Here is a 24,502-nt window from a genome sequence, read left to right on the forward strand (position 1 = left end):
TCTATATTCACAGGTGGCGTGTATCATATCATATTATACATTATCTATATTCACAGGTGGCGTGTATCATATTATACATCATCTATATTGACAGGTGGCATCTATCATATTATACATCATTTATATTCACAGGTGGCGTGTATCATATTATACATTATCTATATTCACATCATGTTATATTCACAGGTGGCGTGTATCATATCATATTATACATTATCTATATTCACAGGTGGCGTGTATCATATTATACATCATCTATATTCACAGGTGGCGTGTATCATATTATACATCATCTATATTCACAGGTGGCGTGTATCATATTATACATCATCTATATTCACAGGTGGCGTGTATCATATTATACATCATCTATATTCACAGATGGCGTCTATCATATTATACATCATCTATATTCACAGATGGCGTCTGTCATGTTATACATGATCTATATTCACAGGTGGCGTGTGTCATATTATACATCATCTATATTCACAGATGGCGTGTATCATATTATACATCATCTATATTCACAGATGGCGTGTGTCATATTATACATCATCTATATTCACAGATGGCGTCTATCATATTATACATCATCTATATTCACAGATGGCGTCTATCATATTATACATCATCTATATTCACAGATGGCGTCTATCATATTATACATCATCTATATTCACAGATGGCGTGGTGCTGGTTGACCCGGAGTACCTCAAGGATCGTAAAGTGTTCGCGCACGTCCTGGCCGCGTTCCGCTACGGCCGGGAGGATCTCGACGTGCTGGGCCTCACCTTCCGCAAGGACCTGTACCTGTCATCCATGCAGGTGTACCCGCCCCTCAAGGAGCACCAGAAGCCCCTGACCCGCCTCCAGGAGAGACTCATTAAAAAACTCGGACCCAACGCCTACCCATTCTATTTTGATGTGAGTACACAGTTGTCGGGGTTTAAAAAAAAATATTTAATGGTTTTGAGGGTGGGGTGTTGATTCTTTGTCTTTTTGGGGGTGTGTTTGTGTGAGGGTGTTTTTGTATACAGTGGAACCTCATTTATCTGGACACTCCAGTTACACGGAATCCCCCACCTTACGGACAGTCGTATGATAAAAAGGAAACTGGCCTCGGTGGTGTCGTGGTTAAGCCATCAGACATATATAAGGCTGGTAGGTACCGGTTCCCACCCAGAGCTAGTTTTAATGACTTAGTGGGTAGATGTAAAACCACTACACTCTCTTCTCTCTCACTAAACACTAACCACTAATAACTAACTCACTCTCCTGGACAGACAGCCCAGATGGCTGAGGTGTGTGCCCAGGACGATGTGCTTGAACCTTAATTGGATATAAGCACGGAAATAAGATGAAATGAAATGATAAAACGAAACAGACACTCTGTACATGTATTCAGTTATCTGGCAACCCATCCTTATAGACAGTCTTATGATAAAACGAAACAGACACTTTGTAAATGTACTCAGTTATCTGGCAACCCCTCCTTATGGACAGTCTTATGATAAAACAAAACAGACACTCTGTAAATGTATTCAGTTATATGGCAACCCCACCTTATAGACAGTCTTATGATAAAAAGAAACAGGCACTCTGTAAATGTATTCAGTTATCTGGCAACCCCACCTTATAGACAGTCTTATGATAAAACGAAACAGACACTGTAAATGTATTCAGTTATCTGGCAACCCCACCTTATAGACAGTCTTATGATAAAACGAAACAGACACTCTGTAAATGTATTCAGTTATCTGGCAACCCCTCCTTATGGACAGTCTTATGATAAAACGAAACAGACACTCTGTAAATGTACTGTTATCTGGCAACCCCTCCTTATGGACAGTCATATGATAAAATGAAACACACACTCTGTAAATGTACTCAGTTAACCGTCAGCCTCTCCTTATGAACAGTCATATGATAAAACGAAACAGACACTTTGTAAATGTATTCAGTTATCTGGATATTCAGCTTCCGGATCTGGACAGTCATAATCCAGAACAATGTGTTGAAAATAGGTGTAATTTGCTCCATTTAACCTTTTAATATAACAGAGAAGTAAATTACTCTGTTGTGTGCACTTACATGGCCTATCAAGACCAGTCAAACAGTTGACACTTGTAAGCCCATATGGCCACCGTTAAAAGGTTTCACACCTTGTGTGATCAGACAACACAGTGTTACTGAATATTTTGTAAAACATTGTCATTTATATTCTGCCTTTTTCAATTATGAATAAATGTGTTACCATTTTTCATTTTGTCCAAGTGTGACTGCTCTTAATGTGATTCAGTTGTACGGTAGAAACCATACTGTCCAGATAAACAGGGTTCTACTGTGTAGGTATTATGTTTCAGATAGAGGTGGTGACAGTAGCGACAGCTTCAATGTTTGTTGAACTTGTTCAACTTTTCCATCTTAATCATTGCGCTATGATCGTTATGTCTTTTTCCATCTTAATCATTGCCCCATGACTGTTATGTCAATTACCATGGTATGTAATGTCCTGTTTATGGGAAAATGCATGTAAAAGATGCTTTGCTGTTTTTCAGTGGTAGCAGAATACCGATATTTGGTAGCAACAATGTTTCTCCCTTTGTATTTGGGGAAGGGGATGTACTTGTAGCTTAGTGGCAGAATGTTTATTTGTCTTGAGGTGTGATGGGTCATAGGATCAATCACTATTAGTGGACTTCATGTATTCTTTGGGGGTTTTCTCATCTTAAACATTGCTGTTACGTCAGTTACCATGGTATGTAGTTTCCTGTTTTAACAGTTTATGTAAAAGATGCCTTGCTGGTTTTCAATCAGGTCAGGTCAGGTCAGGTCAGAGTGTTTAACGTGCACATTCAGAGCAAGCTGTTGTAGTGCATGCCTGTCCTGGGCACAAGTGCCGCCCTCAGTTGGCTCTTCCATCTAGGACAGAAAAGGGGTGGGGTGGGTTGAAGGGGGGACTGCCCGTTTTTGAATGGGAGTAGCATACTTCTATATATGGTAACAAGAATTTTTCTCCCTCTCTCTTTGTTTTTCAACCACTAAACTCTCACAACTTTACCTTCTCGTAAAGACATACAAGGATAATATGATGTTGCTCAAGACAGCTTAATTAGCTTTGAAAATCAACCCCTGCAATTACCCATGGCAATCGGTAATGCACTGAGATGGCCTTGGAGGTTTTTAATTCTCCAGGGCCCCGTTCCACAAAGCGATCTTAGTCCTAAGATCACCGTAACTGCACAGCTAACATATGCACTTCAGGTGATCTTAGCGCTAAGATCGCTTTGTGGAACGGGGCCCAGGGCACTTTTTTTTGCCTTGACCTATATATTCAGGTTTGTTTTCAATGGCATGGTTGTTTTTGCTGTGGACATGTTCTGATATGCAGGGGTTGTGAATTAAGCTCCAGATATCAAAATAACCTTCTGTGTGTAGACACTGTATTCAGCGTGCGATTTTGGTTTAAAAACATTTAAGTTTCATAAGGTCTTCATGTTTGCAAATCTTTAGAGCCTGCCACCAACCCAGCGAGCCCTGCCACGTGTCTCCAGTAGAACAAAATGTACACTAAATGTTTTGCATGAAATCATGGAAAAAACGGCTTTTCAAGACTCTGGTTTCCCAGGATTTCAATGTAATTTGTACAAATAATTTTTCACGAGCCATGCAGGCTTCTATGCTAGCCAAGCTAGAGAGTCCGATATGATTTTTGCGAGACTCGGGCTCCTGGACTGACCTCAAAATCACACACTGATATTGTCATAGTCTGGTGGTGATGATGGAGGTATCATTAACCCAAGATTCCATTGCTTTGATCCAGATTGTCCCCACCTCCCACGCCCAGTGAGACGTCCCTATTAACAGTTAAAAATACTGCCAACACAAATGAGTACAATCAATAGGTCATACCAAACACTGCTACTAGCTGGGCCGTATGTAATGAACGTTAAAAAGTATGCACGTGACGTGAAGCTCGTGTGTTAATAATGAACACTTACAAGTGAACAACCTTTTCCCCCCTACTGGTCATTGACGAAATTAGGTGGACACAATTTAATGAGTCCCTTTGAAAGAAGAAATGAGAAGATCGAAATCTTATTTTCTGATGGTGCTGAGGTTTGCATTTTCAGCCTGGTTCAAGGTTACTGGTTACACAGTGAGGTATTGGGACGTATAGTCTAGTACATACAGCAGACTTCACAGTTTAAAATAAATTTACTTTGTTTAACGACACCACTAGAGCACATTAATTTATTTATTAATCATCAGGTATTGGATGTCGAACATTTGGTAATATTGACATATAGTCTTAGAGAGGAAACCTGCTATATCTGTCCATTAGTTAATTTAGTAGCAAGGGATCTTTTATATGCACCATACCACAGACAGGATAGTACATACCACGGCTTTTGATATACCAGTTGTGGAACACTAGCTGGAATGAGAAATGGCCCAATCCCAAACCGACCGCGCTTCAAGCGAGCACTTTACCACTGGGCTATGTCCCGCCCCACGACACGGGTTAAAGTCACATGCCCTTATTTCAACCCCCCTAAAATGGACATTATAAGTTTAGTTAATATCCAAAAATTGTAACACATTCGGATAAAGTTACAATCGAGTCTGTGATGTTGCATCGGGGAAATACTCATAAAAATAGACTAAAACTTGACTCCATAACTGTTACGTCTCAGACGCATGTGCGTTTTTTTTAAAATATGAAAAAAATGCATTTTGTGGTATAGCGAAGGAAGGATGAAAATGTTTTATTTAATGACTAACTCAACACATTTAATCCTCATATTTATGGTTATATGACTTCATACATATCTTTAAGGACCACACAGATATTGAGAGGAAACGCACTGTCACCCACTTCATGGTCTACTCTTTTCGATTAGCAGCAAGGGATCTTTTATATGCACCATCCCACAGACAGGATAGCACATGCCACAACCTTTGACATACCAGTCGTGGTGCACTGGCTGGAACAAGAAATAGCCCAATGGGCCCAGACTGACTGCGCATCAAGCGTGTGCTGTACCACTGGGCTACGTCCCGCCCCATTTTGTGGTGTTAGAAACACCAAGTTGACCAGAAACACCCCGGGTATACGGACATGAATAATCTAAACAATGGAATATAAGTAAAGTATGATTTCATAAATGGCTCTGATAGTGAAAAATATGTATTTAAAAACTAGGGTCCGTCACTTTAAGGGGAGCTATGCCTTTCACTCCCTATCTCTCCTCTAAGACTAGTTGAAAGAGTGTAATTTTTAGCTTCCCTTTGCGTTTTTGAATTTATGTACCAGTGATAGAAATAAGCAGAATTTTCCACTAGTCCACTGGACAAGTACATCTGGAAGTCTACTTGGCCGCCAATATTTTTACTTGTCCAAATAAGTTTTATTATTAAGTGCAAGGACAATGCTTTTGATTGCTGAAAATGAAACCGTATTATAAATTTTTACTTGTCCACTGGACAACCTTTGAGGTACATTTTGCTTGTCCCAGCATTTTATCATTTGTCAGGATAAACGGACAAGTGCTTATTTTGAACACTATATACCAGTATCAGTATGGTAATATATCTTAACTTAAGTGGCTCCCCATAAACTTAGGAGAATTCTCAATTGTTATCATGGCAAGGTCTGGTACAGGTGGGATTTACCTCAGTCGGTTGAGTGCTCGTTTGAGGTACTTGCAGCGCAGGATCGGACCACCTCGTTAGATCCATTCAGCTGATTGTGTTTTTTCTCATTCCTACCAGTACACCACAACTGGACAAAGGCCATGGTATGTGCTTTCCTGTCTGTGGGAAAGTGCATATTAAAGATCCCTTGCTGCATTGAGAAAAATGTAGCGGGTTTCCTCTCATGACTACTTGTCAGAATTACCAAATGTTTGACATCCACTAGCTGATGTGATGAGCCCATTGGGCTATTTCTCGTTCCAGCCAGTGCTCCACATTTGGTGTTACAAAGGTTGTGGTATGTACTATCCTGTCTGTGGAATGGTGCATATAAAAGATCTCTTGTTGCTAATCGAAAAGAGTAGCCTATGAAGTGGCGACAGCGAGTTTCCTCTCTCAATATTTGGGCGGGATGTAGCCCAGTCGTAAAGCACTCGCTCGATGCGCGGTTGGTTTTGGATTGATCCCCGTCGGTGGGCCCATTGGGCTATTTCTCATTCCAGCCAGTGCTCCACAACTGGTGTAACAAAGGCTGTGGTATGTACTATCCTGTCTGTGGGATAGTGCATATAAAAGATCTCTTGTTGCTAATAAAAAAGAGTAGCCAATGAAGTGGCGACAGCGACTTTCCTCTCTCAATATCTGTTTGGTCCTTATAACCATATGTCCGACACCATAAATACCGACCGTAAATAATGTGTTGAGTGTGTCGTTAAATAAAACATCTCCTTCCTTCCAATTGCAGATGATAATACAGTGAAAGTGAAAAGTCCGGTTTTAAGAGGTATCCCAGTTTAGAGAGGTTCTCTTCTGTATAGATATTTAAAATGGGGCTGCGGTTTTGAGAGGTTTCACTGTAATTAATCAATGTGCTCTAGTGGTATCCTTAAACAAAACAGACGTTTAGGTCTGGTACAGGCATGGATCTTGGTGCTGGGAGTGCCTAGAAATACACAATGTATTTATTAGTCCCCTACTGATCCAATAGGTTTTCGTCTCCGTCCTTCTGCTAAACTGTCTGTCTGTCCATCCATCTGTCCCACATATAGTTTTCCAGACGTTTTTTTTTTTTTTTTTTCACAATGCATCAAGATATTGAGCTGAAATTCTGTGCATTGCTTTATTATGTTCTGTTACAGATCAAGTTTGACTTTTCATGACAATTTACCCATTTTGCACAGAGTTGTGGCTCTGTATTGCTTCAGCGGTACTCTCAGAATGCTTGTTTGGTTTTGGGAGGTGGGTGGATATGTCTCGGTCAGCTTGTTGTTTTGTAGTAGATTGCCATATATTTGTATATTCATGTAGCAATGTATATACATGTAGCAAGCCCTGAGATTGCCCACAGCAATTGGCAGTGCCAGCCTCGGTGGCGTCGTGGTTAGGCCATCAGTTAACAGGCTGGTAGGTACTGGGTTCGGATCCCAGTTGAGGCATGGGATTTTTAATCCGGATACCGACTCCAAACCCTGAGTGAGTGCTCCGCAAGGCTCAATGGGTAGGTATAAACCACTTGCACCGACCAGTGGGAAGCGCAAATAAAAGATCCTTTGCTGCTAATTGGAAAGAGTATCCCATGACAGCGGGTTTCCTCTCAAAATCTGTGTGGTCCTTAACCATATGTCTGACGCCATATAACTGTAAATAAAATGTGTTGAGTGCGTCGTTAAATAAAACATTCCTTTCTTTTTTTACTTTTTACATGACACATTTATTGCCATAGACATTTTCTTAATTGCAGAGGTTGTATTTGGTTTTGTTTGTTTTGTTTAACAACACCACTAGAGCACATTGATTTATTAATCATCGGCTATTGGATGTCAAACATTTGGTAGTTGCGACATATGGTCTTAGAGAAGAAACCTGTTACATTTTTCCAATAGTAGCAAGGGTTCTTTTATATGCACCATCCAACAGACAGGATAGCACATACCATGGCCTTTGACAAGTTGTGGTCACTGGTTGGAACAAGAGAAAAACAATCAGCTGAATGAAAGTATTTTTGAATACATAGTTAAACATTGCACATATACGCACATATACACACATACACACACATCACACACATACATCACATCACACACATATCACATCACACACACACATCACATTACCCACACATCACACACATCACATCACATCACACACACACATGCATCACATCACATGCATCACATCACACACATCACATCACACACACACACACAAATACACATCACTACACACATATACACACACATCACATATACACCCACATCGCACACACACACACACACATACACATCACACATGCATGCACATAAACACACACATATACACACATATACACATTCATACATAAACATACACACATATACACATGCATGCACGCACACATTCTCACAAACAGACACACACAAACACACACACACACACACACACACACACACACACATCTATCACTAAACAAATTGTTGCATCATCCTGAATGCATCACACCAAAGTGTCATCATGATAGCGCTGGGTGACATATGGCATGGTGACATACATAGTCATGTATGACTATTTAGGTGTGGATTCATGTGAAGGTTTGTATACACTGGCATTAGGTTACATGTGTATTTCCTCCAAAGCTGATTCATTACTTGCCTCTGTTACCATCAAACAAAGGTGGAATCAAAGGTAATCAATTGATTACACAAATCATCACCATTGCTTTAGGAATGACGCTGTTGCCTGGACACCATGACTGTACAATTTACAAGAATCAGGTTTCTGATTTATCTCACCTTGTGAAAGGGAAAGGAAAGGAATGTTTGATGACAGTTTCAGCACATTAAACTGTTTGGCTATTTGCATGGTGTCTTTTTATTTCGATAATTGGTTGAGAGAGAGAGAGAGAGAGAGAGAGAGAGAGAGAGAGAGAGAGAGAGAGAGAGAGAGGGAGGGGCACAGAGAGAGATTAGAGAGAGAGAGAGAGAGAGAGAGGAGGGAGGGAGGGGCACAGAGAGATTGAGAGAGAGAGAGGAGGGAGGGAGGGAGGGAGAGAGATTGAGAGAGAGAGAGAGATGGGTAGAGAGTTTGAGAGAAAGATTGAGAGAGAGAGAGAGAGAGAGATAGAGAGAGACGAGGGAGGAAAGAGAGGTGGAAGAGGGAGGAGGAGAGAGGGAGGGAAAGAAAGAGACATACTGCTGCCATATAGGCTACTCCTGCTAAAAAGCAGCAAAGGATCTGTTACAAATTCAAATTCAGAATGATGCATGATATAAGACAGTGAACAGACAATGTGTTAAATGAGCTCTGCACTAAACAATTTACATCTGTGGTGTGATTTCAAATTCAGAATGATGCATGATATAAGACAGTGAACAGACAATGTGAGAGCTCTGCACTAAACAAGAGACATCTGTGGTGTGATTTCAAATTCAGAATGATGCATGATATAAGACAGTGAACAGGATGTGTTAAATGAGCTCTGAGGGTGTGATTTCAAATTCAGAATGATGCATGATATAAGACAGTGAACAGACAATGTGTTAAATGAGCTCTGCACTAAACAATTTACATCTGTGGTGTGATTTCAAATTCAGAATGATGCATGATATAAGACAGTGAACAGACAATGTGTTAAATGAGCTCTGCACTAAACAATTTACATCTGTGGTGTGATTTAAATTCAGAATGATGCATGATATAAGACAGTGAACAGACAATGTGTTAAATGAGCTCTGCACTAAACAATTTACATCTGTGGTGTGATTTCAAATTCAGAATGATGCATGATATAAGACAGTGAACAGACAATGTGTTAAATGAGCTCTGCACTAAACAATTTACATCTGTGGTGTGATTTCAAATTCAGAATGATGCATGATATAAGACAGTGAACAGACAATGTGTTAAATGAGCTCTGCACTAAACAATTTACATCTGTGGTGTGATTTCAAATTCAGAATGATGCATGATATAAGACAGTGAACAGACAATGTGTTAAATGAGCTCTGCACTAAACAATTTACATCTGTGGTGTGATTTCAAATTCAGAATGATGCATGATATAAGACAGTGAACAGACAATGTGTTAAATGAGCTCTGCACTAAACAATTTACATCTGTGGTGTGATTTCAAATTCAGAATGATGCATGATATAAGACAGTGAACAGACAATGTGTTAAATGAGCTCTGCACTAAACAATTTACATCTGTGGTGTGATTTCAAATTCAGAATGATGCATGATATAAGACAGTGAACAGACAATGTGTTAAATGAGCTCTGCACTAAACAATTTACATCTGTGGTGTGATTTCAAATTCAGAATGATGCATGATATAAGACAGTGAACAGACAATGTGTTAAATGAGCTCTGCACTAAACAATTTACATCTGTGGTGTGATTTCAAATTCAGAATGATGCATGATATAAGACAGTGAACAGACAATGTGTTAAATGAGCTCTGCACTAAACAATTTACATCTGTGGTGTGATTTCAAATTCAGAATGATGCATGATATAAGACAGTGAACAGACAATGTGTTAAATGAGCTCTGCACTAAACAATTTACATCTGTGGTGTGATTTTGTTTTTGAAATTCAATTACAGTAAAGTACTCTTATAACGAACCGGAAGGGACCACGATAGTTCGTTATAGCAGTAGTTCATTGTACACATTTACAGAAGTTATTATTGTTATTAATGTATAGGGAAGGAAGGAAATGTTTTATTTAATGATGCACTCAACACATTTTATTTACGGTTATATGGCGTCAGACATATGGTTAAGGACCACATAGATATAGAGAGAGGAAACCCACTGTCGCCACTTCATGGGCTACTCCTTTCGATTAGCAGCAAGGGATCTTTTATATGCACCGTCCCACAGACAAGGTAGTACATACCACGACCGTTGATATTTCAGTCGTGGTGCACTGGCTGGAACGAGAAATAGCCTAATGGGCCCACCGATGGGGATCGATCCCACACCGACCGTGCATCGAGCAAGCGCTGTGCCACTGGGCTACGTCCCACCATAAGGTGTATAGGGAGATAAAATGGAACTTTACGATCAATTTGTTCTATACAGTAGTTCGTTCTTAGCGTGTTCGTTCTTAGCGTGTTCGTTCTAAGCGTGTTCGTTATAAGTGTGTTCGTTATAAGTGTGTTCGTTCTTAAGCGTGTTCGTTCAAGTGTGTTCGTTATAAGCGTGTTCGTTCTTAGCGTGTTCGTTATAAGCGTGTTCGTTATAAGCGTGTTCGTTCTTAGCGTGTTCGTTATAAGCGTGTTCGTTAGCGTGTTATAAGCGTGTTCGTTATAAGTGTGTTCGTTCTTAGCGTGTTCGTTATAAGCGTGTTCGTTATAAGCGTGTTCGTTATAAGCGTGTTCATTATAAGTGTACTTTACTGTACGTCCAGAATAGTACAAAGACTTGACTTCTATAACTAATGGTAATAACTCAGCAACTTGAGCCGACTTTCGGCAAAAAACAAAAAAAGAAGGAAAAAAACAAAAAAGGCATCATTTCACCGTATAGTTATTTGTAGCCAACAAAATCATGTCTGTCTGTTCCAAAGTGGTCATTTCATGGTGAATGAGGGAAAAAACCACGACTTTCTAACTTGAAAATCAATTCCGCCGATTGATTAATAATTCAATGGAGTGTGGCAGTACAAAGCATTTCGTGATGGACAGACATTAACTGACATACTAGTAGTATATGTACCGTTGTGTGCAGGTATTAACGGAAGAGACGAAAATGGATAATGTCTTGCATTATTCTCTCTAATTATAGAGAGAATTAATATGGATCAGGATTGCGTGGTTAATTCCCTGATCATGGTGTATATAAATAATCACGGCTGTTGATGTTGGGTGAATCATTTCTTGCATGCTGTATTGTGATGATATAATCCAATGACAGAGTGAATTATTGTATAGATACGGTGGCCCACGACTAGTGCATGTTCATCAAAGGTCGTAATAATACAGTGAAACCCCTCTGAAACAGACACTCACGGGACCAAGTAAAAAGTCCTGTTTTTAGGGGTGTCCTGTTTAGAAAGGGTTTCTGTTCTATACTGCTATTTACAAAGGGACCAGTTTTGAGGGAATTCCAGTTTACAGAGGGTCAGGTTTTTAGTGTTTTCACTGTATAAGGCACAGAGTGTATATGAAAATGTTGAGAGGGGGAGGGACTACATTCAATGTGATGGCTTGGGGATGGAAATTTGAGGGCTCGAAGTTCGTGGTATATGCTGCTAAAAATGTAGCAGGTTTCTTCTCTAAAATAATAGGTCAAAATTTTCAAGTGTTTGACATCCAATAGCCAATGATTAATAAATCAGTGTGCTCTAGTGGTGTTGTTAAACAACAGACTTGAACAAGTTCAGATTGTCTGACTCCACTGTCATAACTTTTGACCAAAAAAAAAGGGATAACTGTTAAAGTTTAATTTCCTATATCAGAAAATACTGCTGTATGTGTTAAATTGTATTCTTTATAGATCAGGCTTGAGTACAGTGTATTATATTAAGATGGGGAGAGTGCATATAAAATATCCCTTGCTGATTTTTTAATTTTAGGAGTATTCCATTTGGTGACAGCAGGTTTCCTACCTCGATCCCTAAAGGCCGTCCCACATTAGCGCAGAACGTCGGCAGCAAAAAATCACTTCCAATGAATTACCATATACTTACCCTCACTAGCACAGCGCATCAACAGCGTGTCAACATCGTTGTTTTTTTAATCGTTCCAAAAGCAATTTTTGCTGCTTGCTGCTCTGACACGCACAGAAACCCCCAGTTTATGATGTCATAATGTTGTAATATTTTAGGTCTTCCACCAAACAAACCACACACCATTGACGAATATCTTTATTTTACTGAAAAACAATGCTAAAAGAAAATATTAACGAAGAAAGGTTGATCATAGAGGTGCAGAAACACCCATGCATATACGATATCCAATCGGTTAGTTACAAAGACACGGAAATGGCAGCCAATGTCTGGTCAACGATGTCGTGTACCCAAAACTTCCTCTTGCGTTTTTCATCAAGTAATCTTCTATACAAATACATTAAAATCAATTTACTCGAAATGATCTGTTTTCAAATCAAATACATTTTTCTTTTCCTCTTTTCAGCTTTTGTTCTCTCTTTTATTTCTGTTTGACACGCTGCATATATGTGGGCATTATTGACGCTTCACTGCTGATGCGCTGCCGACGCGCTGCGCTGCCGACGCGCTGCGCTAGTGTGAGACGGCCTTAACCCTCCTCTCCCTCTCCCTCTGTCTCTCTCGCTCTCTCCCGCTTCCTCTCTCTCTCCCTCTCTCCCTCTCTCCATCTTTCTCTTTACATCTCTCTCGTCGCTCTCCCTCTGTCTCTCTCCCTCTGTCTCTCTCCCGCTCCCTCTCTCCCGCTTCCTCTCTCTCTCCCTCTCTCCATCTCTCTCTTTACATCTCTCTCGTCACTCTCTCTCTCTCTCTCTCTCTCTCTCTCTCTCTCTCTCTCTCTCTCTCTCTCTCTCTCTCTCTCTCTCTCTCTCTCTCTCTCTCTCTCTCTCTCTCTCAAGTATTAAAACTTTCCTATATTGGACACCAAATAGTCCTAGTTTAAAACATGCTGAGGTGTCGTTTTAAAGAAACATTCCTTTCCAGTGTTTTTGTGAATGGCGCTATGAAATGGGATATACACAATGTGTGTGTTGAATGCAACCTCAGTCCATAGGGGATATGGGGGGCCTCCCCAAGAAAGAAAATGGGTTAGGTTTAAGGTTTGGATTAAGAAAATCATACAGTAATGATAAAAGAAATTAATTTTGTCAAAAGGTCAACTTAAAAAAATTAAATCTGCAAAAAGAAATTGGTTATGGCACCATAACCATTTTACCCTCTTGCAAAAACCCTGCTTTCCTTTCCTTTGAAGTAAACTGTGACTATTATAGCGTTCTTTACAGACACCGCTTGCATATGTTCTGCACCGTCTAGTAATTGGTGTTTCACCCACATTTTCTCCAGTAGACAAATTAATCGGTGGGAACGTGCCGATTTAGAGTAAACCAAACCCCACACAGTTTGATTATCGCTTGAACTTGTGTCTCTTGACATTTGTCCCTAATCATCCGTCATTAATTATTTCTGTACTGTCAATGTTACCTTGTTATCTATCGGCAGCTAAATATGGGGGTTTAACATAAATATTGCAGGGCTCAGAAGATGAAGTACATGTAAAATATGATATGCTGTTGTTGGGGTTTTTTTTTAATATAGCAAGCCAAAAGAAATATGTCCTGCAAAGAAAGAATATGGCCTGCGTGTAGATCTGGGCGGTATACCATATATACCGTTCGGTATCGATATCATGTCAGTACCGATTTACCGTACCAAGCAAATTTCAAAATACAGAAAATTTGGTATTGAAAAATGTTATCCGCCAGTTAGTAAAGCACTAATGATATATCTGACGAAAGCAAAATAGCTGTGTATGGAATTTAATTTTATTTAGATGAAATTAGCAGGTGAGACTCAACTCGGGCATGCATTTAAAGCAGAGTTTACCGAAAATACCGCTCGATATCGGTATTGGTATTGGTATTGGTCTTGTATCAGTACTGAATACTGTACCGATACCAAGGTAAATCAACCCAAAGATACTGATACCAATAGCAATAGTGAACCAGAAATTTCAATACCGCCCAGCTCTACCTGCTTGAAATAAAAGTAAAGTTTGTTTTATTTAACAACACCACTAGAGCACATTGACTTTTTATCTTATCATCGGCTATTGGACGTCAAACATATGGTCATTCTGACACTGTTTTTAGAGGAAACCCGCAGTCACCACATAGGCTACTCTTTTACGACAGGCAGCAAAGGATCTTTTATTTGCTCTTCCCACAGGCAGGATAGCACAAACCATGGCCTTTGTTGAACCAGTTATGGATCACTGGTCGGTGCAAGTGGTTTACACCTACCCATTGAGCCTTGCGGAGCACTTGCTCAGGGTTTGGAGTCAGTATCTGGATTAAAAATCCCATGCCTCGACTGGGATCTGAACCCTACCAGCCTGTAGACCGATAGCCTAACCATGACGCAACCGAGGCCGGTGCTTGAAATAAGGGTGAGGGAAGGGTTTGAGATAGTGTATGAAGAAAATGACATGTAGACCGATAGCCTAACCATGACGCAACCGAGGCCGGTGCTTGAAATAAGGGTGAGGGAAGGGTTTGAGATAGTGTATGAAGAAAATGACATGTAGACCTTTGAGGTATATTCTAGAGCATTATGGAATTAAAATATAACAGAATCTCGGGCTAGACATCAGATGAAATAATTGTACATGTACGTACAGTAGCAGGGAGGGGGACGTAGCCCAGTGGTACAGCGCTCGCTCGATGTACGGTCAGTGTGGGATCGATCCCCGTCGGTGGGCCCATTGGGCTATTTCTCGTTTCAGCCAGTGCACCACTACTGGTATATCAAAGGATGTGGTATGTACTACCCTGTCTGTGGAATGGTGCATATAAAAGATCCCTTGCTGCTAATCGAAAAGAGTAGCCCATGAAAGTGGCGACAGCAGGTTTCCTCTCTCAATATCTGTGTGGTCCGTAACCATATGTCTGATGCTATATAACCATAAATAAAATGTGTTGAGTGCATTGTTAAATAAAACATTTCTTTCTTTCTTTCGTACAGTAGCCTCTTAAAAGATATGATATGGGCGGAATTTAGTTCAGTCAGTTTGAGCCAGGGCTTCTAAATTATGGTAGCCTCACTCCCATGGCTAGTGATATTCTATGTTGGGCTAGTAAATAACTAATATTGCCAAGCCCAATGGCTAGTGAAAAGGAAATTGTCAAAAATGTTGCAGTTAAGTCTATTTTGTAAATATGAATAGCCTGCCCTCACCCCAAACCCCCAATGTTAGTGTTTTTAAGCTCTGTCTCCCTCTTTAGGTGACATATCTGATTATTACTATTAATTAGTAAAATTGTATTAACTTAAAGTAAATTAGGGCTAGTGAATTTTTAATTGTGGCTAGTAAATGTTTTAAATTGCTGATCGCACGTCTAGTGTATTTCTATAAAGATTCTAGAAGCCCTGGCTGAGCACACGCTTGAGGTGCTTGCATCGCAGGATTGAACCGCCTTGGTGGATCTGTTCAACTGATTGGGGTTTTTCTCATTCCAACCAAGTGCACCACAACTGGTCAAAGGCTGTGGTATGTGGGAAAGTGCATATACAAGATCCCTTGCTGCATTAGCAAAATGTAGCGGGTTTCCTCTATTGACTACGAGTCTGAATTACCAAATGATTAATATATCAATGTGCTCCAGTGGTGTTGTTAAGCAAAATAGTCTTTTAAATAAACTTTACATGTACTCTTATCAGTACTAACCACTAATACCTAGTACTACTAACCCACTGTACTATCCTGGACAGACAGTCCAGATAGCTGAGATGTGTGCCCACGATGTTGCACCGACCAGTGATCCATAACTGGTTCAACAAAGGCCATGGTTTGTGCTATCCTGCCTGTGGGAAGCGCAAATAAAAGATCCCTTGCTGCTAATCGGAAAGAGTAGCCCATGTAGTGGCGACAGCGGGTTTCCTCTCAAAATCTGTGTGGTTCCTTAACGATATGTCTGACACCATATAACCGTAAATAAAATGTGTTGAGTGCATTGTTAAATAAAACATTTCTTTCTTTCTTTCTTAGTGGGAAAGTACATATAAAAAAAATCCTTTGCTGCTAATGGAAAAATGTATCAGGTTTCCTGAAGACTACAAATCAAACTTACTAAAAGTTTGACATCCAGTAGCCAATGGTTAATAAACCAACGTGCTGCAGTGGAGTTATTAAACAAAATAAGCTTTTAAATAAACCTTACATGTCATGTACTCTTAACAATATTATAATGTCTGACATATAGATTTTTATATTTTACCCAAATAACTTACATTTGAGCAGATTAATCCATAGTGTCTGTTTTTGCATTTTTCCAGTTGTCCATGCATATCATTTAATATTCTACATGAGTGGCTTGTAAATTAACAGGGTTTTGTTTCAGGAATTTGACCTGATGCCTATGGCTGGAACTTGGAGAAATCTAATGTTCTATACTGTTACATCAAAATGGGACATTTTTAATATATAAATTTGAGAAAAGATAATAGTCGGCCATGTAAAAAGAATAATTGACAAGCGAGTTGGAATAAGTTGCAAGCGTGGCAGATTCTAGTAGTGACAATTTGTAAATGGCTGCAGGTCAATACGAAGCCAGTCGATAATCTGATTGGTGAAAATAGATTCACGAGACACCAGACACGTTCTTCGTCAAAATCAGGGGCAGAACGTAGCCCGGTCATAAAGTGCTTGTCTGACTGATGCACAGTTGGTCTAGGATCGATCCCCATTGGTGGACTCATGGGACAGGACGTAGCCCGGTCATAAAGTGCTTGTCTGATTGATGCACGGTTGGTCTAGGATCGATCCCCATTGGTGGACTCATGGGACAGGATAAAGCGCTTGCCTGATGCACGGTTGGTCTAGGATCATTCCCCATTGCTGGACTCATGGGGCAGGATAAAGTGCTTGCCTGATGCACGGTTGGTCTAGGATCATTCCCCATTGGTGGACTCATGGGACAGGACGAAGCATGGTGGTAAAGTGCTTGCCTGATGCACGGTTGGTCTAGGATCATTCCCCATTGCTGGACTCATGGGGCAGGATAAAGTGCTTGCCTGATGCACGGTTGGTCTAGGATCATTCCCCATTGCTGGACTCATGGGACAGGACGTAGTAAGGTGGTAAAGTGCTTGCCTGATGCACGGTTGGTCTAGGATCATTCCCCATTGGTGGACTTGTAGGGCAGGACATAGCATGGTGGTAAAGTGCTTGCACGATGCATGGTCAGTTTAGGATCGATCCTCATTGGTAGACTCATTCGGCTATATCGCATTCCAGTCAATGTATAATTTATAATTACCTGGGTTCGGTTAGCAAAAGAACACATTGATTAATTAACCATCAGCTATTGGAAGTTGAACATTTGGTAATTCTGACACATCTTCAGAAGAAACCCACTTCATTTTTCCATTTGTAGCAAGGGATCTTTTACATGCATTTTCCCAGAGACGGGACAGTAGTGTTCAAAATAAGCATTTGACAATTTGTCCCGACAAGTGAAAATCTATTCGGACAAGCAAAATGTGCCTTGGTGGTTGTCCAGTGGACAAGTAAAAATTGTCAGTGCCGTTTTATTTTGAGCAATCAAAAACATCATCCTGGTACTTGAATAAAACAAACCATTTATTTGGACAAGTGAAAATGTTGGTGGAAAAGTACACTTCTAGATGTATTTGTCCCGTGGACTAGTGACAGATTCTGCTTATTTCTGTCACTGGACAGGACATACCATGGCTTTTGATAAACCAATCATGGGACTGTTTCTTTAAGGAAGGAAATATTTTATTTAACAACACGCTCATCACATTTTATTTACAGTTATATGGTGTCAGACATATAGCTAAAGACCACACAGATATTGAGAGAGGAAACCCACTGTTGCCACTTCATGGGCTACTCTTTTCGATTAGCAGCAAGGGATCTTTTATATGCACCATCCCACAGACAGGGTAGTACATACCACAACCTTTGATATGCCAGTCATGGTGCACTGGCTGGAACGAGAAATAGCCCAATGGGCCCACCAATGGGGATCGATCCCAGAACAACAGCACATCAAGAGAGAACTTTGCCACTGGGCTACATCCCGCCCCTGTTTCTTTAAAGACAAAATGTTGGATTCCTTTTCAAAGCATAACAATTGATTATTCCACTATTAAGTCAATCTGGAGTATAGAAACATTTTATCACTGACAGGTGGACGTACACTGTATGTATAGGCATATATATACTTAAGTAGTCTCCAGTGCATTCACCGAACACTCAAGCATTTCAGACGACTCATTTTACTACCAGATTTATTTAATCAGCCAATCAAATCTTGTCTTGTATATGTAGATTGAATTAGTGTGCAGACAAAGTGTACTCAAAGGGATGATCAAATTGTGGCCTATTAGGCTAGTTGTTTTATGATGCTGGTTGAGTTTTCCTCCCCCCCCCCCCTCTCTCCTCTCTCTCTCTCTCTCTCTCTCTCTCTCTCTCTCTCTCTCTCTCTCTCTCTCTCTCTCTCTCTCTCTCTCTCTCTCTCTCTCTCTCTCTCTCTCTCTCTCTCTCTCTATATATATATATATATATATATATATATAGATATATATAGATTATTGCATGAGCGAGAGTGTGAAGTCTATCGAACGCTCACAAGAATAACAGAATGCCCAAACGAGTCCCATATAATGTTGTGTGCCACTTAAGTAAATGCGATAATTTATTTATTGCATATACATGTATCTATAAATTGTAATCGGTGGGCCCATTGGGATATTTCTCGTTCCAGCCAGTGCTCCACAAGTGATGTGACAAAGGCCGTGATACGTACTATCTGGTCTGTGGGATGGTGCATATAAAAGATCCCTTGCTGCTATAACAACTAACCACGGTTAGGAATTTTGTATTGCCTGAGCGAGAGCAAGGGTAATTAATGAATCCTTACACAAGTTTCATAAAATCAGTACGACTCATACGCGACTGTAATAATTTCATTATTCATATTTTTATTGTTATTTTTGTTATGAATAACAATGACTGTCTCAAAATGTTTTCAACTGTCACTAGAAGGAGACGACGAAATGACGTTATATTAAATTTTCACATTCACAATCTCGGCTAGGATTGGGAAAGCAATGTCATGTTATGATGTCACTTCCCAAAATTATGTCAGTACACTTGTTATTACACGTGCTTCATATGGCTTTTATTAACTTGGGTATGTTAAACCATGTGGATATATAATATGAGTTGACTAATTCATTGCCCTGGTAAGACAGGTTTCTGCATAACAGAGGTGGCCTCTTGATGCAAAACTTTTGTGTCTATGTATATGACTGAAGACTTGGGTGAATCTATAGTCTGTCCCACAGGGAACGCCTTTTTTTCATCCTATGGAATTTACTACAAGTTATTTATTTCTGAACCGATTGATTTCTAAATATCACACAAAAATAATGCTTTTTTTCTTATTTCCAAAACACTTTTACCTTTCTTCTTATGTCAGACCAAACTGAAGTTATTTACACAAAAAAAAAACATTTTTATTGAATGATGGGACGGATTATAGTCTATTTCTCTCTGTAGACGTGTTGCCATGGCAACATAATAAATGGTCTATACAAAGTATTGATGCCGATACACATCTGGCTTATTTTCATTCTGTTACATGTGAAGAGCATTCATGCAAACCGAGTCAAATCATTGGACTACAATTTGAATAATCTGCTCTTTTGTGACGGAATGTACTTATTGACTTAACACGTAATTTTACACAAATGGCTGGGATAGCCAGTGATAGATAGAAATAAGCAGAATTTTTCACTAGTCCACTGGACAAGTAAATCTAAAAATCTACTTGTCTGCAAGTATTTTCACTTGTCCAACTACATATGTTAGTAATTTGTTTTATTTAAGGACAATGTTTTTGATTGCATAAAATGAAATGGCATTGAACATTTTTACTTGTCAGGACAAATGCTTATTTAGAACACTAATAGCTATATATGTGAGCAGAACATTTTGCCAAGTTATTTATTAAACTTCAAAAATAGCAGAAGTCTACAGATATTTTCCAAAAAATATCAATCACTCCGTGAAATTATTTAGTAAAATTCAAGTAACATTTTTCAGTTGTTCTTAAAATTCACATTTGGAGAATTTGTTGAGTGGCAAAGCTAGGAAAATATATCCGATCAATTAGTCACGTATGTATTCCTAGCATTCCATTTTATTGATAAAGTAAGAAGTAATTACATACATGTAGTTATTAATTTCCCTTGGTTTGTTTGAAAATTGTAAAATTGGCTTTATTGAACAATATTTATTAGTCTCTTTTTTTTCTGGTCGATGTATAAACGAGTCAATAAAAAAGAAAAATATGTTCAGGGATTGAAATTAGAGACTCGATTTAAGCCAAGATCAATTTACAAACGAAAATATACTCCATTGTGTTTGTTTAACACGCTGGTGTGGTTCCACACCACCGTTAATTATTCCATGCAGTTCAATATAATATCTGTGTCAGAATATATTCGAGAGGGTCATGTGACTATTTTAGGGAGTGCTCTCAACTGACAAGTATCGTGTAAAAAAATCAACATAGGTTGACCACAAACTTAGTTAACAGCCCCCATGCCTGAGCACCACACTGAATATCACTCTGTTATACAAGTAAACACTATACCACTTGCACAGTTGTTATCAGTTAGTACTACATATAACAAGTTGCTTCAAACCAATCGGTTGTTTAACTACTACAGAAGTCAACCTATGTGTGTCCCTCCTTGCCCCCCCCCCCCCCCCCCCCCACCTTTCCTGTCATGGACGGAGGAGCCGGCCAAGGCTGGCTCTTGTGCCCACGACAGGCGTGCGCTACAACTGCTTGTTAAGAATGTGCACGTAAAACCCTATGACCTGACCTGACCTGACCTATGTGTAATCATCAAAGAAAGATTTCAAAAAGCATATCAGAATTTTGAAATATATTTTTAGTGAGGAACTATTTCCTAAACCAGACTATATTAACCTGCTACAACAAGTAACAACATGACAAATGGTGCTGTGTTGCCTTATTATTTCAGCTGTTATTATTTTAGTTGAGGTTTAACATGCTGTTTTTGTTATTTCAGCTGAGTTTTACCATGCTAAACATATAGCTGTTATTGTTATTTCAGTTGAGTTTTACCATGCTTAACATGCAACTGTTATTGTTAATTCAGCTGAGTTTTACCATGCTTAAAATGTTCATGATATTGTCATTTCAGCTAAGTTTTACCATATTTAACATGCAGCTGTTATTGTTATTTCAGTTGAGTTTTACTATGTTTAACATGTTGCTGTTATTGTTATTTCAGCTGAGTTTTTCCATGTTTAACATGTTGCTGTTATTGTTATTTCAGCTGAGTTTTACAATGTTTAACATGTTCCTATTATTGTTATTTCAGCTGCCTCCCAATGCCCCAGCATCAGTCACACTCCAGCCTGCACCAGGGGACACTGGCAAGGTTTGTACTTTTAAAACTGATTTCTTAATTGTTTTTTAAATCACACATCATTTTACATGGTTTAATTGCAGGAATATGTTTGAAAATGTGTTTTCGAAATTCAGTTTGTTCTTTGGGCTAGGATGTAGCTGACGGGTTGAACACCTGTCAGAGGTGTGGTGATGCATCATCCAGTCCAGTCGCCAGTAAAACTCAATTTGCTAGTGAAAACCAGCATTAATGTCCACAAATGGTCAGATTCAGCATACCGTACTTATCCACTAATTCATTCATTCATTCATTCATTCATTCATTCATTCATTCATTCCATGGTTAGGCCATCGGTCTACAGGCTGGTAGGTACTGAGTTTGGATCCCAGTCGAGGCCTGAGATTTTTAATCCAGATACCGACTCCAAACCATGAGTGAGTGCTCTGCAAGGTTCAATGGGTAGGTGTAAACCACTTGCACCAACCAGTGATCCAGTACTGGTTCAACAAAGGCCATGGTTTGTGCTATCCTGCCTGTGGGAAGTGCAAATAAAAGATCCCTTGCTTCTAATTGGAAAGAGTAGCCCATGTAGTGGCGACAGCGGGTTTCCTCTCAAAATCTGTGTGGTCATTAACCATATGTTTGACACCATATAACCGTAAATAAAATGTTGAGTGTGTCGTTAAATAAAACATTTCTTTCTTTCTTTCATTCATTCATTCATTCTGTCACTCTAGCCAGTGCACCATGACTGGTACATCAAAGGCCGTGGTATGTGTTATCCTGTCTGGGATGGTGCATATAAAAGATCCCTTGCTGCTAATCGAAATCCTTTGTAACCTTGGTGCACTAACATCAGTTGTGCTTTTTAACTAATGTGTGTTGTTGATGGTCATTAAAACAACATTAGTCATTAACTTACACACTGTAAAGATCATGACCTTAGCATGGTCATCCTTGCAGAATAATTAATCAGGCATGATTCGGGTAATATTTAGATCACCATTTTATTTCTTTTTTCTTTTTATAGCATTTTTTTATGGGTTTTTTCAGTATATGTCTGTCCAGATCGGGTTACAGCTATATGCTGGTCTTCAAATTGCTGAAAGATTAGGAAAATATATTTTGTAATAAATTCAACAAAAAGCTCTCTCTATTTCTGTCTGTCTGTGTGTGTGTGTGTGTGTGTGTGTGTGTGTGTCTGTCTGTCTGTCTGTCTGTCTGTCTGTCTGTCTGTCTGTCTGTCTGTCTTTCTCTCTCTCTCTCTCTCTCTCTCTCTCTCTTTCTCTCTCTCTCTCTCTCTCTCTTTCTCACACACACACTTGCACTCTCGTTCTCTCTCTTTCTCTCTCTCTCTCTCTCTCCGTCTCTCTCTGTCACACTCACACTCTTTCTATCACTTTCTTCCTCCCTCATCTCTCTCTCTCTCTCTCTCTCTCTCTCTCTCTCTCTCTCTCTCTCTCTCTCTCTCTCTCTCTCTCACTCTCTTTCTGTCTGATATCTGCTCATTTTCTGTTACTAGCTTAACATTATTAAGTCAGTCCTCTGTAACTTTAGCTGATGATGTGATGATACTAACCCTTCAAGTAATTTGCAACCCTACACATATGACATATGTATGTAATGAGTGTAACTGCTTCCCCCTATTTTTTTATCCTGGCCTCCATCTGTGACTGTTCATTGTACTTTGTGTTTCTTTGACCTCTATTCCTGGTGGTTCTCTAAGTGGTTATGATAGGAAATGGATCCTCCACATGTTCTCTCACTGCAGTCTAAAATATTTCTTCCGCCTTTTGTTATTACTTGCTTTTCAAGTGCTCAAAGGGGCGGGGCATGTAGATCAGTGGTAGAGTGCTCGCCTGAGGTACAACCGTTCAAAAGTATTGATCGCTCCTTATGTATGGACTCAGGTTTCTCCCCCCACCCTCAAATTCCAACCACTGCCCCACGACTTGTACATCAAAGGCCGTGAAATATATTGTCCTCCCATTGGGAAAGTGCCTTTAAAACAAACATACTGTTTTATTGGTAGAGTCCTCGCCACCCCACTGTCTCTCTGTCTGTCTCTGTGTCTCTATCTATCTGTCTGTCTGTCTGTCTGTCTGTCTCTCTGTCTCTGTCTCTATCTCAATCAATCTCTTTCTCTACCCTCTCCCCTTCTCCCTCATCTCCCCTGTCTCTCTCTCTCTCTCTCTCTCTCTCTCTCTCTCTCTGTGTCTCTCTCTCTCTCTCTGTGTCTCTCTCTCTCTCTCTTTCTCTCTCTCTCTTTCTCTCTCCCAAATGTTGAATTAATCATTTGTTGGACACCAAATAACTATTCAACAAACATTCCTTTCTTTTATATTTCTGGTGGATCTGCAAGAGTGGTCATGACAGGAAATAGACTCCCCACATTCTTACTCATATTTCAGGATATTCGTCCTGTCTTTTGTTACTACATGCTTTTTAAGTGTTCAACTCTTGTGTTATAAAGATATTCATTCGCCGTTACTGAGGGAATCCTTGTTAGTTTCTTTAGTCTCTCCCCTTAGTGATATGCTTAAATTCAGCAGGTAGTCTCACCTGAACATGGGTCGGATTTTTTTCCTTAAGGTTTTACTACTGCTGGATGCAAACAGGCAAAAGACAAGCATGACCACCAGGTCCGGTCAGGTCAGGTTGTGACCTGTGAACTGTACAT

At 39.7% G+C, this 24,502-nt stretch overlaps 1 protein-coding gene across 1 annotated transcript in view; it reads left to right on the forward strand.

Annotated features, from left to right (window-relative positions):
- LOC121371142 (arrestin red cell-like) overlaps positions 1–24,502 on the forward strand; it is a 149,626-nt gene that overhangs the window by 79,048 nt on the left and 46,076 nt on the right. The window contains exons 4-5 of the mRNA XM_041496813.1: positions 686–927; positions 21,793–21,852. Of these exons, the coding sequence (XP_041352747.1) occupies positions 686–927; positions 21,793–21,852 (302 nt within the window). The remainder of the gene's footprint in view (positions 1–685; positions 928–21,792; positions 21,853–24,502) is intronic.

Source organism: Gigantopelta aegis, chromosome 1 (genome assembly GCF_016097555.1).
Source record: "Gigantopelta aegis isolate Gae_Host chromosome 1, Gae_host_genome, whole genome shotgun sequence".
Lineage (NCBI taxonomy): Eukaryota > Metazoa > Mollusca > Gastropoda > Neomphalida > Peltospiridae > Gigantopelta > Gigantopelta aegis.